The sequence below is a fragment of the Lycorma delicatula genome, chromosome 9, assembly GCF_047948215.1.
Source record: "Lycorma delicatula isolate Av1 chromosome 9, ASM4794821v1, whole genome shotgun sequence".
Lineage (NCBI taxonomy): Eukaryota > Metazoa > Arthropoda > Insecta > Hemiptera > Fulgoridae > Lycorma > Lycorma delicatula.
The window spans coordinates 125414278-125429221 of NC_134463.1; the positions used below are offsets into that span (position 1 = coordinate 125414278).

Sequence of the window (14944 nt, forward strand, 5' to 3'; positions counted from 1 at the left end):
TTTACATCTTTAATAAAAAAAGATAGTCTTTAATAATGGTATTTAATTTATTTTTCTAGTTTTTATGGTTTGTTAATCACAGATAAAAATTCTTTTTCTTGAATTTAATATTTCAAGGAGGATATCTATGAAAAATTCCAAAAATGATTATATCTTTAAAAAAACATACTAAACTAGAATGTATCAATTAAATATTGGAATACAATTGAAAATCAATAAAAAATAAATCAAATACTTTATAAGATAGAATTTTTGTAACAATCTGATTGACATTATAAGGAAACTAAAGGTATGTTATATATGTTTCACTCCGGTAAGAACATCGACCTTGTATTGCTTTATCCTTACTGCAACATCCCCTGGAGACAGAAAAACGATTTACTTGTTGCTTAATAACTTATATATTTGCACAGTAATGAGTTTTCATGTACTTTTAAATTGCACTTTACTTCAATGTGGTTTTAGTTAATTTATTTTGAAAATATCTTTATGTCAAGTACAGCATATTTGATAATACAGTGAGTGTTATTACTCTTGAAAATTTGAGTGGGTGAGTCGAGGTGTGTTTCAAGTGTTGAATGTCGGTGACAGTATTTAACACAAGCGCTGTTAGTTACTTAGCAAAGTATAGATAACTTTCATAATACAATTAATATATATTAATTATTGTTTCAATTTTATTTATAACATTTCCACATTTATGTAGTAATAAATGAACGATAAATATGGAGAGCTTTTGTATGAATTTCTTACGAAATGAAAAACTGAAAAAATCGATACAAGTGTCTTGTGGTAAGTCCCTTAAACATGTTTTACTTACTTTTAAGACAATAAGGGTAAACAGAAACCTTCATAAATTTGTTTTTTTCATTTTAAAAATAAATTCCTTTCTCAAAAATAAGTCCAGATTGATTTTCTTGTATGCAGTCTGTTTTATCTTTTGAAATTTTATAGATGGCCGCAATGAAAATTTGATCTTTCAATATATTTTTACCACAACTGATTATTCAGTTCAATTCAGGGTTTTTATTTTACAAGTTTGATTTCATATAGAAATTTATTTTTATAGAAAAGGGAATTATTAAAAAATTATAATTTTAATAAAAGGTTTAAATCATTTGTATGGGGTGTCCTATATAAAATGCAACCCAGCAGTCAGCTTTTTATAACATCTGATTTTACTGTTCTATTCTCTTATGTTTTACTGAAATGAAAATGTCCAACATCTGATATTGCGCTAACACTACTGTTACCCATAACAAAGCAATCTGAATATATAAAATTCATGATCTTAATGAACAAATTCTACCCTAACTGGAAATATGGCAAGCTTTAAATGTGGCATAAATTTGGTAACTAGTAGTATTTCCTTATCTAAGCCAGCTATTATGCCAGTAGAATACTCAGTGCATTTTTAGTGAAAAGATGGTGTTTTCACAAGGGAACTTGTTTTTATTATCGAGTTATACACAGTCTCCGAAATCAATAACCTGTCGCCAAAAAAATCAATTAGAAGTTTGTCAAGTGAAATTAATTTGCCAAAATCAACTATTCATTAGGCGAAAAAACAGTTTAACCTGCGACAGTATCGAATTCAAACAGTTTATTAATTAAGCTAAAAAAATAACCAAGACTGTAGATTTTGGACTGCAGAAAATCCCTGATCATATCATAAAAAACAATTTCACCTGTAGAAGTTGGGCATCTGTTGTGCAATTTAATGAAATAAAATTGTAGATCCTATTTATGTTAAATACCATTAATATTGTAGAAACAATATCAGAATATTTTACTATAATTCATTGCACCGATGGAAGAAGTTGGTGGTGCAACATCACATTATGTAAATTTAGCAATTTTTTTCATTAAAGAAGTGTGGAGTGATTCTGTTACTTGTCGTGGTTAATGGACACTGTGATTTCCAGATTTATCTTTGGGGTTACCTAAAAGAAAAAGCTTACAACGACAAACTAAGAACAGTAGAGCAATTGAAGATCAGTTTTGAAGAAGGTAAATTAAATAACGGTCATAAACTGTGAAGACATTTGCAAGAAATACATAAACAGAATGGAAGCGTGTATTCAGGAAGATGGTGGCCACTTTCATCATTAACTCTAGAATTTAACATTAAAATTTGATAATAAAAAATATTTAATAAGTCTTATGCCTTTTTCATTGATGTATACCTATTTACCATAAAGTAAACAGCTGTTTGTGCATTTATTTTCTCAAATTATAAGTTGTTAAAGTATGTAGGCATCCTTGCTTCCAAATATATAATGATATAACAATCATCTACTAGTTTTTCACTAATTACTTGATTAATTATATATTAATAAAGGATAAATAATTATAAAAATATTAGGACTAATAAGATATGGATAAACAATCACATTTTTGGTCACCATTTAATATTTTTTAGAACTCATTTCGAATTTGTACTTATAGTACACCCCAAGTAATCGTCTCGTCCAAAAAAATAGATCGTACTGAACAGTTGCTAAATTTTATTTTGTTTAACTGTTGAAAAATTATTTAAGAGTTTTTATATTATATAAATATGCTTTATATTGTGTTTCCTTTAAATACAATGAGTATAAATGTTATATTAAAAAATTTTTGCTAAAGAAATATTTATTTATTCATTTTTAATCCAACAGCAGCGTAATCTCGTAACTACAGCCGTTAATGTGAAGTGAGTTTTTGTAGTGTATGAAAAATATCATGTTGACTGGGATTTGAACCCAAGACCACTTACCAGATGAAAGACAGAGATTGTTTTACCACTCAGCTATTGGCTGATATAATTGTAGTATTAACAATAAATACCCGATTAAAATATTTCCTTGACAATAATAATTACTTGTGTTTGCTGTTATTCAAAATGGTTAACTGTTTGTTATTTTATTTTTTTTAATTTTTAATATTATGATAAAACAGATAGCACTGTAACTCCTCCCATATTAATTCAAAACGACCCTAAATTTAGACAAAGTTATTCAAAAAATAAAATACAAGATTTAATTTTGTATTTTAAAGGTTTACTTTTAATTTTGTATTAAAGCAAGTAATTTCCTATTTAGGTATTAAGGCTGTTTAGGACTTGTTATATGACATTACCACTCATTTTACAGTTCTTTATAAATCCTCTTTTGATTTTTCACCTTCAGAAAAATCACAAGAACAGTTTATTTCAAAAAGCCAAAACACAAGAAACAATTTTAAAAAAATAAAGTAAAATAAGAAAAATAAAAATCAAATATCTGACTAAAAATCAATTAAATTAAAGAATTTACAATATAAAACCAAATAAAATATAATTTTTAAAAGTACAACCTTATAACAGAATATATAGTGATTTAATGAGCTTGATAAAAATAACTTATCAATTTGATCCGGGATCCTGCATCTTCTCTCATCACTGCTGTCATAGCAACTGATTTACAACCGACATTAACCTCTCATTCGTCTTATGATTCTTTATAATTCTCAAATTACAAAGAAAATATTGTAGATTCATAATTTAATGATCTGATTTTATAAACTTTTAAAATACTTGTAAAAATGAGCAAAACCTAAATTAATATTGAGCCGCGTGCAATAAAGGTAATTTTTAAATTTGATTTACATTCAAACCTTAGCGTGGATTAAGTGAAATGTAGATAAATAGAAAATTTATTTAATCAATGTTTCCTTATTTTTAAAAACACTTTATAATGCTGTTGTAATAAGTAAATAAATTGGTCTTTTATTCTATTTATTACATAATATTATATTATATAGATCACTTCACAAACAGGTAAATATGCTAATCCAGCAATAAAAAAAAGGAACTATGCCATTATTTGCCTGGATGGATCAAGGGATACCGTAATAAAACATCGATCAGAGAAGATTATAAAAATACAGTTAACTATAAAATAAAAAGTAGATATTATCAAAGCCCATATTAGTTATTTAAAATGAAACACATGTTATAATGTTAAGATAAATTCATGAAGATACTGAATATGCTGTTATAAAATAACTACAAAACAATTCAGGATTCAAAAAGGGATTAGGGAAATTATTTAAGCACATATGTACTTCAAATGCACATTGACTGGAATTGCAGAACATTCAAGATAGTTTTAATTAGTATTATTTAAAAATCCATAATTAAAATTAACGCAGTAGTGGGAGCTCTCTTCCCTGATTAAATTTTTTGCGGCAATCCAGTTTAAAAATAAATAACTTGAAAATGGATTTTTAATAAAAATAATTAGCCTATTGATCTTTGCGTTTACTGAATGCGGTTAAACTTTTGAGAGGATTTTTTTTTTTAATGAAGCTGAAGAAATAGATTTTTAAGTTCTTTCTTTTACCTTATTTGCAAAATCTATCGCATTTTATAGGCAGTTATTTTTTTTCCTGCGGTAAACCATATCTTTTGATTACTGATTATGTATCGATTAGAATAAAATATCTATTTGTCTGATCGATTGACCTAAATTTCTGAATACCTCTGTAGTAAACTGGTAATGGTCTCAGTTTTTTAATCTGGAAGGTTCTGGGTTTCAATCCTGGTCAGATGTGGCATTTTTTACAAGCTAAAATAATTGTTATTCACTAATTTCAAGACAAGCTTTTTAATGAATTAGTACTTCATGCTTAAATTAATTCAGATGTAATTAACATTTTAAGATAATTTTTAAAATTAATATAAAATATTTATCAGTTTTTGAAATAGATGAATGTTTGTTTATATATTTTAATATGACTTATGCATATTTAATGTTTGTTAAAAAACATTAAACATTAAAAATTAATGAGGTATGTTATATTTTAACAAAATATAAATAAACATGTTTCATTATAATTAACTATGGTGTGTTGTTGTAAACCTAGAATTAAGTCGGACTGGTTTAAAAAAGACTCTACTTAAGTTGTCATTGTAACAGTATTACAGTTTTACAAACAGAACTATTAATTAACAACTATCTTCTATTTAATTGCATGTAATTTAACCTCTTGTAACCTCATGCTTAACTCATATGAACACGCTGGACTCGACTTATTGTAGATTACACACTGTAATTTTTTTTTAAATGTAAATTTCTTTTACGGATATGTTTGGTTATTTGTCCGGTTCTGAAAATGCATGTTTATTATGTACATGTACAAGTACACAATTATTTTTCTGCTTTCATTACAATCACAAACAAATTGTTATAAATGTTCAGCCTATGTAAAAAGAAATAGACTGTTTTAAATACACTGCATGCATCTACTGTTTGCACGCTTTCATGTATTATTAAAAGAATAATCGTGATTATCTCATTGTAACAGTTGATAAGAGTATTATATAATGGGCTACCCACCTAAGTATTTGTTATCTTGTCTTTACCGTATAATTTTATGATTAATAAAGCTTTTACATATATGTCGTAGTAATTGAATATAAATTATAGTTTTGATTGTCGTTAATGATTCTTATTCCATCCATTACATCTGGTACTCATTTTTCTGTGGTTATTTGCTCTCTAAAAAAATTATTTGCGTTTTACATTTAGGAGAAGGGAAGTTTCCTCCCCGCAACACAGTAAGATGACATTCAGTACGATAAAAAAGTAGTTTTATAGACGTGAACACTAGTTTTGAGTATTGCTATAGGTTTAAAAATAATTTATCCACTGACACCTGTTTCTGTATTTTGCTAAATATGTATGTACTTCATTACCTCATTAATAGATGAGTTTTATTATATATTATTAGAACAAGTGCAGAATCACTTTTGGGCTTGTTTATTTTATTTATATAATCTAGTACCTGCTCCCTGCCTACTATTTTGTATGGGATTTCTGATAAAATTTAGTCTACTTTTAGTGACTATGTGTATGACCATTCGGATCTCTGATTTATTCATATTGGTAGTAACAGTTGGATGCTCAGCTACAATCTTACTACTTTTTTCTGGTTAAATATATTCAAGTATGACTGAGATTCTTACCAGACCTTTCTGATGAAATGCATAAATGCTGTATTTTTGCCATGGAGGTTGATGGGATGGTATTGTGACATAAATCTCTGAAACAGTTTATCATATGTGGTTTGACAACTTCTGTAACAAAATAAGGTATTTTAGTTAATTAATTTTTTCTTAATTTGAGTGAAGGGTTGAAAGGAGGTTGGAGTTCATGTAACATCTAGTATTTATTTTTTTTATTAAATTAAATTATCAGAAATACCAAGGAAATAAAAAATTCCCCCGCTCATAGAAGAGTGAAATTTTATACTTAAATTAGTCCATCACGTATCAACTTAATATTTTTAAATTTATCATTATCATCAAACGGCTTGTTATCCCTTTCATCTCCATTTCCATTCCCTTCTATTTCTAGCAAAATGTTTGAATTCCTATTTACTCTTTTATCCTTTTAGTTCATTTATAAATTTTACGCTTTTCTGTCCACACTTTGTAATTTTATTGATTTTTCTTGTCTTATTTTAATCAACTGTTATCCTTTCATGATATATTCCAGTCGATTGGTTTTCCTATTTTGAATCATTTCGATTAACCTTCTATTTTCATCCACTCTTCTCGTTACTTTTCCATTTTTAATCCTATCTGTCCACTTAATTTTTTTAAAACTTCTCCGTGTTTAGTTTTCAGATGCCTCCAGTATTCCTTTTTTCCTTTTCCTTAGTGTCCGTGTTTTATATTCATACAGAAATATATTTCAAATGTGTAAACTCTTTATGAGATGCTACTTTAAATTTAACTCCATTTTCCTACATATTAACTTTCTGTTATACAATTTATTTACGGTTTTTTATTTTGTTTTCACTTCTATAGTCTTCTAATTTTTGTTTTTTGACAATTTCTTGCGCATTTATTGACTGTATTAAATAAATTAGTTACTAATTTGGATTATTTTCAAAAGTTTACTTTTCTGTTCACAGTAGACAGATAATCAGTACTTTTATCACTGATTATTTTCTAAAACAAAATTCGTAAATAATATTTATTGCTCTTTTTTTTTTAATATTTTTAACATTTTTTTTTCATATATGTTACTTAATGTTTTCTAAACATGGAAAATATTTTGTTATATGTTTTATAAACGATTGACTTTTTATATATTTTTTTTGAATGATGGAAAGAAAAATGAAAACAAACGATTTTTTTTAATTGTGTTTAATTATAATTTTTTTTTTAATCATCTTTTATATAAATGAGTGAAAATAAAATACTATACTCTTTAGTCTATACTCTTCTGAACCTTATTTTTAGGTAGATTTCACTAGAAAGCTACCTATTGTAATGGGTACCATGATTCGACTTCCAGAAAATTTTGACATATGTTCGCATTTCACATCCCACAGACCCCAAAAGCACCGTCAGTTCAAAATGTTATATATATATTCACTTTCTTGTGGGCACGATAACTGCCGTAAGTTTGTGCCAATCACTTTCAAACTGATACATAAAATATAACAACCCAAAATCTTGGTTGAGTTGGTTAATGAGCAAAATCGGACCATGGGGGGCTATTTCAAAAAAAAAAATATTGCTATAACTTTCTTATTAAGTAAAGTATCGAATTCAGTTAAATTTCCTACTATTCTTTGGATAAGACCCTAAAACTTAAGCAAGTAAAGTTGTTTGATATCACCAACCATTGTCCCAGGAGGTGGAAAAAATTGGGTTTCGAAGACAAAAAAATCATACCTCCCTTAATAGGCGCAGTATCGAATCGGTTTAAAGTGGTCGTTATTTCTCTAAACATTACCTAAAACTTTAATCTGAAACAATTTTTGGTATGACCAACCCTTACGGCAAGGGATGATGAAAATGTTGCTGGAATTATAAGATGGGGCTTGTCGTATGCTAAACATGTGAAACTTTTTTCACGTGCAACACTATGGTCGTAATGAGTAAATTTGAAGTTTTTCTGAACTTTAAGGTGGAAATATTTTTTATCCCCTACTTAGCACTGGTGAAATCTATCTCTGCCTTTCGGCGTGCCAAAAGGGATTTTTAATCGTGGTGGGATGAATGAAAGTAAGAATCATATTTGCATTCGCTATTAGCTCCCTCCCGTCTTAATAAATATATTTCTAGTAGAACTGACAATATGTTAACAGAAAGTTTGTTATTTGGAAAAAGGCTGCTCACAAAATTCTGCTGAAAAAATTTATTTAGAATTAAATACTTATTAAAACATTTACATCATATTTTGCTTATTTTTTCTTGTTGTTTTACTTTAAAATTAGTTTTTATTAATTTTATTCTTTTATTGCAGTGGGTGGTATGAGCCGGCCCCCAAAACCGGCCGCTCAGGTGAAGAAGGTGGCTCCACCTGCGGTGCCATCGACACCCGACACAGGAGGCTTTAGAAATTCTGGTAGTAGTTTTGGATCGGCGGGCTACGGCAGCGCCGGTGAAGAGCATTCATCTTATCAAGAGCATACTATAACTACCGTGAGAGGTTGGTACTATTAATATTATATATTTTGTTGGATTTTTCATATGATTAGTTAAATTACAATGAAAATTTCAATTGTATGTTTTTCTTACATTTGTGGAGAGAGAGATTATGATTTCCCCAAAAACATTTTGTACCTGAAAAATGAAACTAAAATTTTTGATATCCATATAGGCCCCTTTATTAAATAATCCTTGTTATATTAAATGAAAAAGTATTAAATAGCCGCTGTTTTGGTCGGGATTGTTGTAGTCTGATGATTTTTACATCAAAATTTCTTTTTTTCAATACCCGTTAAAATGATTTGTTGTCACACCATACTCTTTCCACATAAAACTATTTGCTATTTTGATTACCTCCATGAGGGACTTGAAAGGTGTAGTGGTCTCATACCGACAAAATAGATGGTTTCAAGGTAGGGGCATTTGCGAAAAATGTTTTTTTATATGTTTAATGAATGAAAAGTTAAGTCTACCCATACTTTATGAGCACTATCACTCTCTTTCTCTGTACATATACAAAGTGATTTACCAGGTTTTGCAGATAATTTGGCAGCTTATTCTACGTGTAAAAATAAAGAAAAAGGTACATATAAAACACAGATCTAGAAACGCTTTGTTAACGAGTTATGGCTGGCGAAAAATTTCACCTAGATTTCCATCTCCTCCAGTGAAATGAAGCCATACAGAAATTCTTGGGATACAAAAATCCAAGCTAATTTGATGGTTTAATATGAAATTCCTCCATCTGAAAAATTGAAAAAAATGAGTCCGAGAACTGTAACTTCTGTAGTTTTTTTAGAAACCGGTGAAAAAGTCACTTTTTTATGTTTGATTTGAAATAACTTTATTAAATTGCCAATGAACAGATAAAACTGTTTAATAAAAATTGTAGACAATTTAATTCAACATAACCTACAGATTCTGCAGCGATTACATTATAGGTTCAGTTTTATGTTGCTCACTCGGTATTAAAATTATATTTATCATTCTCATCAGTATATGTTATAATAAATTTGGGTGGTTATCGTACATTATAATTAGGCAGATTGTGCCTGCAGTTAAATGAAATGAATAAATATGAATTTAATCTAGCATTTTTAACTTTGTTGATCTAATAGTGGAAACAGTTCATTTAATACAGTTTTTGCTGTTAGCATTTTACCTACTTCATTATTATTTCATTCTGTGGAATTCTATTATCACATCATTTATTGATTTATGTAATAAAAACTTCTCTTATTTAATTATTAATTTTATATTTTGTGATACTGCTTTGATCACTAATTCTTCTTACTCCTAGATAATGATATAATATATATATATATTTTTTTATGTTCATAGCATCCTACATCTTAATGTTCCTAATGTGAACTCCACATTGTGTAATTATGTATTGATTAGAATAAAGTTTGTGTTTATTTATGGATGATAGAACAAACTAACAGACCTACTAAATTATATAATTTCATTTTAATAAATAATTTAACAACTTACTTTTCAGCAGTACAATATAATTATTAAAATTAATTTTTTTCGCTTACAATAATGTTTTTTTATCCACTTTTATTACTTTCACAGAGATTTGTGCTTCATCAGAACATGATTTATAAAATTAAATTAAGACAATTTAAAATATTCAAATTACGTAGATTTTCATTATCTATATAAGTTACTGAAACGGTAAACTTAAATCTTTCTGATTTTAATAATGTTTTTAAACATTAGAGTGGTAGCGTCTCGGCTTTTCATCTGGAGGTTCTGGGTTTGAATCCCAGTCAGGCATGGTATTTTTCATACGCTACATTTCCATATCCCACGCACAAGCTTCAAGCTTATGTGACAATATCAAGCAAAAAAAAATGTTCTGTTGCAATAGAAATCCCTGTGGAAGTAAATTACTCTTACCTGGATGCAAAATTAACGTAGCGAGTGAAATAAATAAATTTCAACTTTTTAAAATGTCTTGATTATTTTGTTTAAATTAACGTCATTTCCATAAACTGTATTCAGGTGTTTTTACTAATTGCTTGCATAGTAGCCTGTGTGAAAAAATTATTTCTTGTAGGATGTTGCTGCTAAATGTTCTCATACTAAGGTTTTAACGACAGTTCTTTTTTCTATATTATTATTTAAAAAAAGAGGAGTAATTGATGGCATATGGTGACAGTTTAAACATATGCTGCGTGTTTTTTTCCATTTTCTAATACTGTGACGTTTATTTTCTTTTCTAATTACTAAACAACAGATTTGTTTTGTGTGTTTTTACAGAATATATTTCTTATTGCAAATCCTTTAAATCTGATTAACAGTTTTATTCATCGAGATGCATTTACAAATAACTAATTGACGATCTTAATTTGAGATTAATTATATTTTAAAATAAGGGAAGTACCCGTTAATGTAAAAAAAAAATGAATATAAAGTTTATAACATGAATTTATACGTTTTGACAAAAATATAAACACGACTAATAATAGCAAAGATAACATTTACTTTTTAATAATTGTAATACTGATTATCCCCACAAAACTAAATTTTAAAATAAAGTATATCTTTGCAATTTTTATAAAATTTTAATGTAGTATATACTTGTGTCTGCTTGCACAATTTGTTGTACGTTATTAAAGATTAATACATAACCTTTCGTGTAGAAGTGGGTGAGGGATAACTCAGATATTTTAAAGTTTATCATATCGTTGAACTTTGAAGATTTATTCTGTAAAATATGACACGTCCTTGGTTTAAGCCATTCTACTCATCCATTAATAGAGTTAACTCAGTAAATTTACGAATAAAAACATCATTAAAGTTCAATTAATAGATGGATCATTGAAATTTACTCATCATTTTATTTAAATTTTAAGCAAACATCAGTACATAAACATACACACATTTTGATCTAAGTATAAAAATTACTTGATAAAAATTTTAGTGTTCATTGGTCTTTAGATTAAACAAATCATGAATTTTTTCAATGCTCTTGGTTTAGATAATAAACCGCATTTTAAAATTGGCAAAAAGTAAATTGTATTCAAAATATAACACTAGACAATTTGAAATCTATTAAATTAAAGTGAAAGGTGTTTTCAAAATTGAGGGACTTATGTCGAACAATATTAATCTACTCAGAAGAGATTATCTTTAATTAAGTTACAGTATTTAATTAATTAAAATAATGAATAGCTTTATTATTATTTTGTTACAGATGGTGGTGGTTACGATGTCACTGATGTTTACGGCATGCCTGTGAAATCACCGCCACCCGGCCAATTCAATTATCCTGCATTTACATTTCCTGGACCCCAAGTAAGTTCTAATCAAATTCTTACATTTTATTGATAGTAAAGTAATGATATTTAGTATTTAATTTCTTTTGTAATTTATAATTTTATTAAGTAACTAGCATCCTTGTTGCGGCTTCGCCTGCACTATATAGTTACATATGATTATTTATGTGTCGACAAATATTTTGTCATTTTGGACAAATATGAGCCAAAGGGGACCATAAATATGATTTTTCCAAATATCTCAACCCCAGTGCCACCTAGCAGGTACAAACTAATTCAGAAACTTTGTGGGGATGTACACAACTCACAAACTTTTAGTAAAATATTGTTATCTTAATTATGCAACCGTATATATGCAAGTTTATTAAACATTTTTTTAATTTTTTGTACTATTTACTAATCCACTTTTTCACAGACCTTTTTCTGACCACTTAAGAAAAATTGTTAGAGCTTAGATACTTTTGCCTGCAAGACCTTAAGGTTTTTTCCTTAAGCTTAGGTACTTTATTGCTTGTGAAATCTTTCAGACAAATTTAAAAAATGTCAAATTTTGAATATGTTTCTGTCCGCATGGTAATCTATATATTTTTATATATATAAAAGAAAGTCTATTTGTATATTTGTTTCTAAATATCTCAACCCCAGTGCCATCTAGCAGATCAATTTTTTGCAGATTTATTTCTTTACATGTAAATAACACATATTCTGAATATGAGCCAGATCAAACCATAAATACAATTTTTTTTAAATATCTTGACCCCAGCTCCACCTAGCAGGCCAAACTAATTCAAAAACCTTCACTGGTGTGCACACAACATCTCACCAAAGTTTCATCACAGTCGGATAAATGGAATAGGAACACATACGGGACAAACAAACATTCATTTTTATGAATATAGAAGATTCATTAAAAATATAATTTCTTGTTCTTTTTCTTCAGTTTTTGTAAACAGGCTATATTTTAGATATCATAACATATAAAAAGTATTTTGTAAGTGTATTGATTGGTATCTAGTTATCTAAAAGACAGGTTCCACAAACGATTATTAGAGTACCTTATTACTTTCAGAGTACCAAAACCACCAGTTTTAATTTTTGTTTTGCTGTTAGAAAAAGAATGTTTTATGATACGTAAAACCACGTAGACATGTACTGTCCATCCCATTCACTACACAGAGATTTTAGTTAAAAATTACTTTTTCCATTGCCTGCTCTATTATTACTAATATAGAAATTATTATTATTATTATTAATCTTATTTTAATTGAATTTCTTCTTCCTATCTGGATATAGGCGGATCGCCTGTTCCGATCTCAAAGAAATTTATACATTCAGAAATTCTTATTTATGAAATTCTACATTACTGGTTTCCATATATACTTATTTATATAGATAAATTTATTATTGTTATTTATAGTAAATTCGTTATTGTTTGATTTATGAAAATAAATGTATCCTTGGGACTGTTTATCACCTTACTTCCTTGGTCCGCCCACATTTCTCCAACCCATCGGTTTGTATCTCCAAATCTCCTTGGGTATACATCCATCGGATATTCTATCTAAATGTGTTATCCATCTCTGTCTGTTTTCTTTAATCTTATCTTCCATTTTAAAAATGTTTTAATTCCCTGTGGACCTCTTTATTATAGAGCCTATCTGATCTCATACAGCCCTCTACTGATCTCAAGAACCTCATTTCTGATGCCTGTATCCTACTTAAGTGTTTTTGATTTATCACCACATCTCTGAACCATACATAGCATCGGTACAGTCATCATCTTGTAAAACTTTAATCTTGTCTCCTATCTGGTTTTCTTGGAGAGCGTTCGTTGAATACATCAGCACAATGTCTGAAACTTTGTCAATTTCTGGCTAATATAATATTCTCCATCATAAGTTATGTCGCACCGAAGGTATCGGAAATGCAAAACTTGCTGTATGTTTTTATCATTTATTATTTTTTTTTGCGTACAGAGTATTCTCCTAAGATAACCACAGTTTTGTTTTTGTATTTTTAATTAAATTAATACATGTTCAAAATTGTCAGACTGCATAATTTTTGCAATCCAGTTTAACAATTTCAGAGTTTATCAACCGATCTGAACAAATGAGGCGTCATTTTGTTCACAGTAAATGGCTTAACATTTTATCTAAGAAAACCTTTTGATGTAACTTCAGGACACCTATATAAATAAGTATTTTCTGATGGTAATCTGTCTGTACAGTTAAATTCAGATTGGTACTTATACAAGGTGAGATGTTGAGGCTCATTTTGAATCTCTGTATGAGTATTACTACTGATTATTGCATTTATTAAACAATTTTGACAAGATAAATACTTCAAAATTGTTAAAAAATATGTTTGTGTGTTTTTTAAAAATAACAAGTAACTTCAAAACTTGGGAAGATTGTAATGTGTGGAACTTACATATTAATAGACCCTGCCCTGAGTTTGGTACTTACCTTTATTAGTTTGTCAGGCTTTGTTCTATAAAGTTATCAACTTGGCCCTTTTGAAACATGGATCATCAGCAATTAGAGTATGATTATGATACAGTCACATATGTTATAATACAGCACATTCATTATTACTTTCTATTTTTATTTCATTATTTTATAGAAATGGATATTACAATAACTGGAATAGTTTATGAAAGGTATTGAAAATGGCCTCCTCCCCAACATCAGTACAACAATGCACACATTTCAATTTGTTTTCAAACACTTTAACCAACTGATATACTGGAATGTCACATACATATTCTGTTATTGTAGTTTTTAGTTTGTCATTTGTGGTGGTCTGTTGCAATACACTGCTTGTTTCACTGCCCCATTTAGAAAATAATGTGGGGAAGTCAGATTGGGTGATCGTGCAGGCCACAAACCTCTCGAAATGATTTGTTTACCAAACACATTACATAAAAACGTCATTGACCAGTTAACTGTCTGCGCTGTGATGCTCTCTTGTTGGAACCAACTGTGATTGATTTATGCTTCTGTTAAGTGAAGTTTGCTAAAACAGCACAGTAACAATCAGTATTAACTGTATTTTCAAAAAAGATTGGTCCCACAATGCACATTCAACTCACACGGACCCAAATTCCAATTTTCTGTATTGTGTAATTCATGGTGGTTAGCTGTCAACTACAGTCGTATATTTTGTGAATTAATATACCCTCCCAGAT

The 14944-nt window shown here is 28.5% G+C and overlaps 1 protein-coding gene and 1 long non-coding RNA gene across 5 annotated transcripts in view; one reads left to right on the forward strand and one right to left on the reverse strand.

Annotated features, from left to right (window-relative positions):
- ckn (CRK like proto-oncogene, adaptor protein) overlaps positions 1–14944 on the forward strand; it is a 288310-nt gene that overhangs the window by 217433 nt on the left and 55933 nt on the right. For all 4 annotated transcript variants that reach the window (XM_075374427.1, XM_075374426.1, XM_075374425.1 and 1 more), the window contains 2 exons: positions 8286–8471; positions 11676–11776. In XM_075374427.1, the coding sequence (XP_075230542.1) occupies positions 8286–8471; positions 11676–11776 (287 nt within the window). The remainder of the gene's footprint in view (positions 1–8285; positions 8472–11675; positions 11777–14944) is intronic.
- LOC142329711 (uncharacterized) lies at positions 222–10581 on the reverse strand. Its single transcript, XR_012757571.1, has 3 exons — positions 10376–10581; positions 5990–6100; positions 222–359 (listed from the first exon to the last, which is right to left on the reverse strand). It is a non-coding gene; the product is annotated as an uncharacterized LOC142329711 (long non-coding RNA).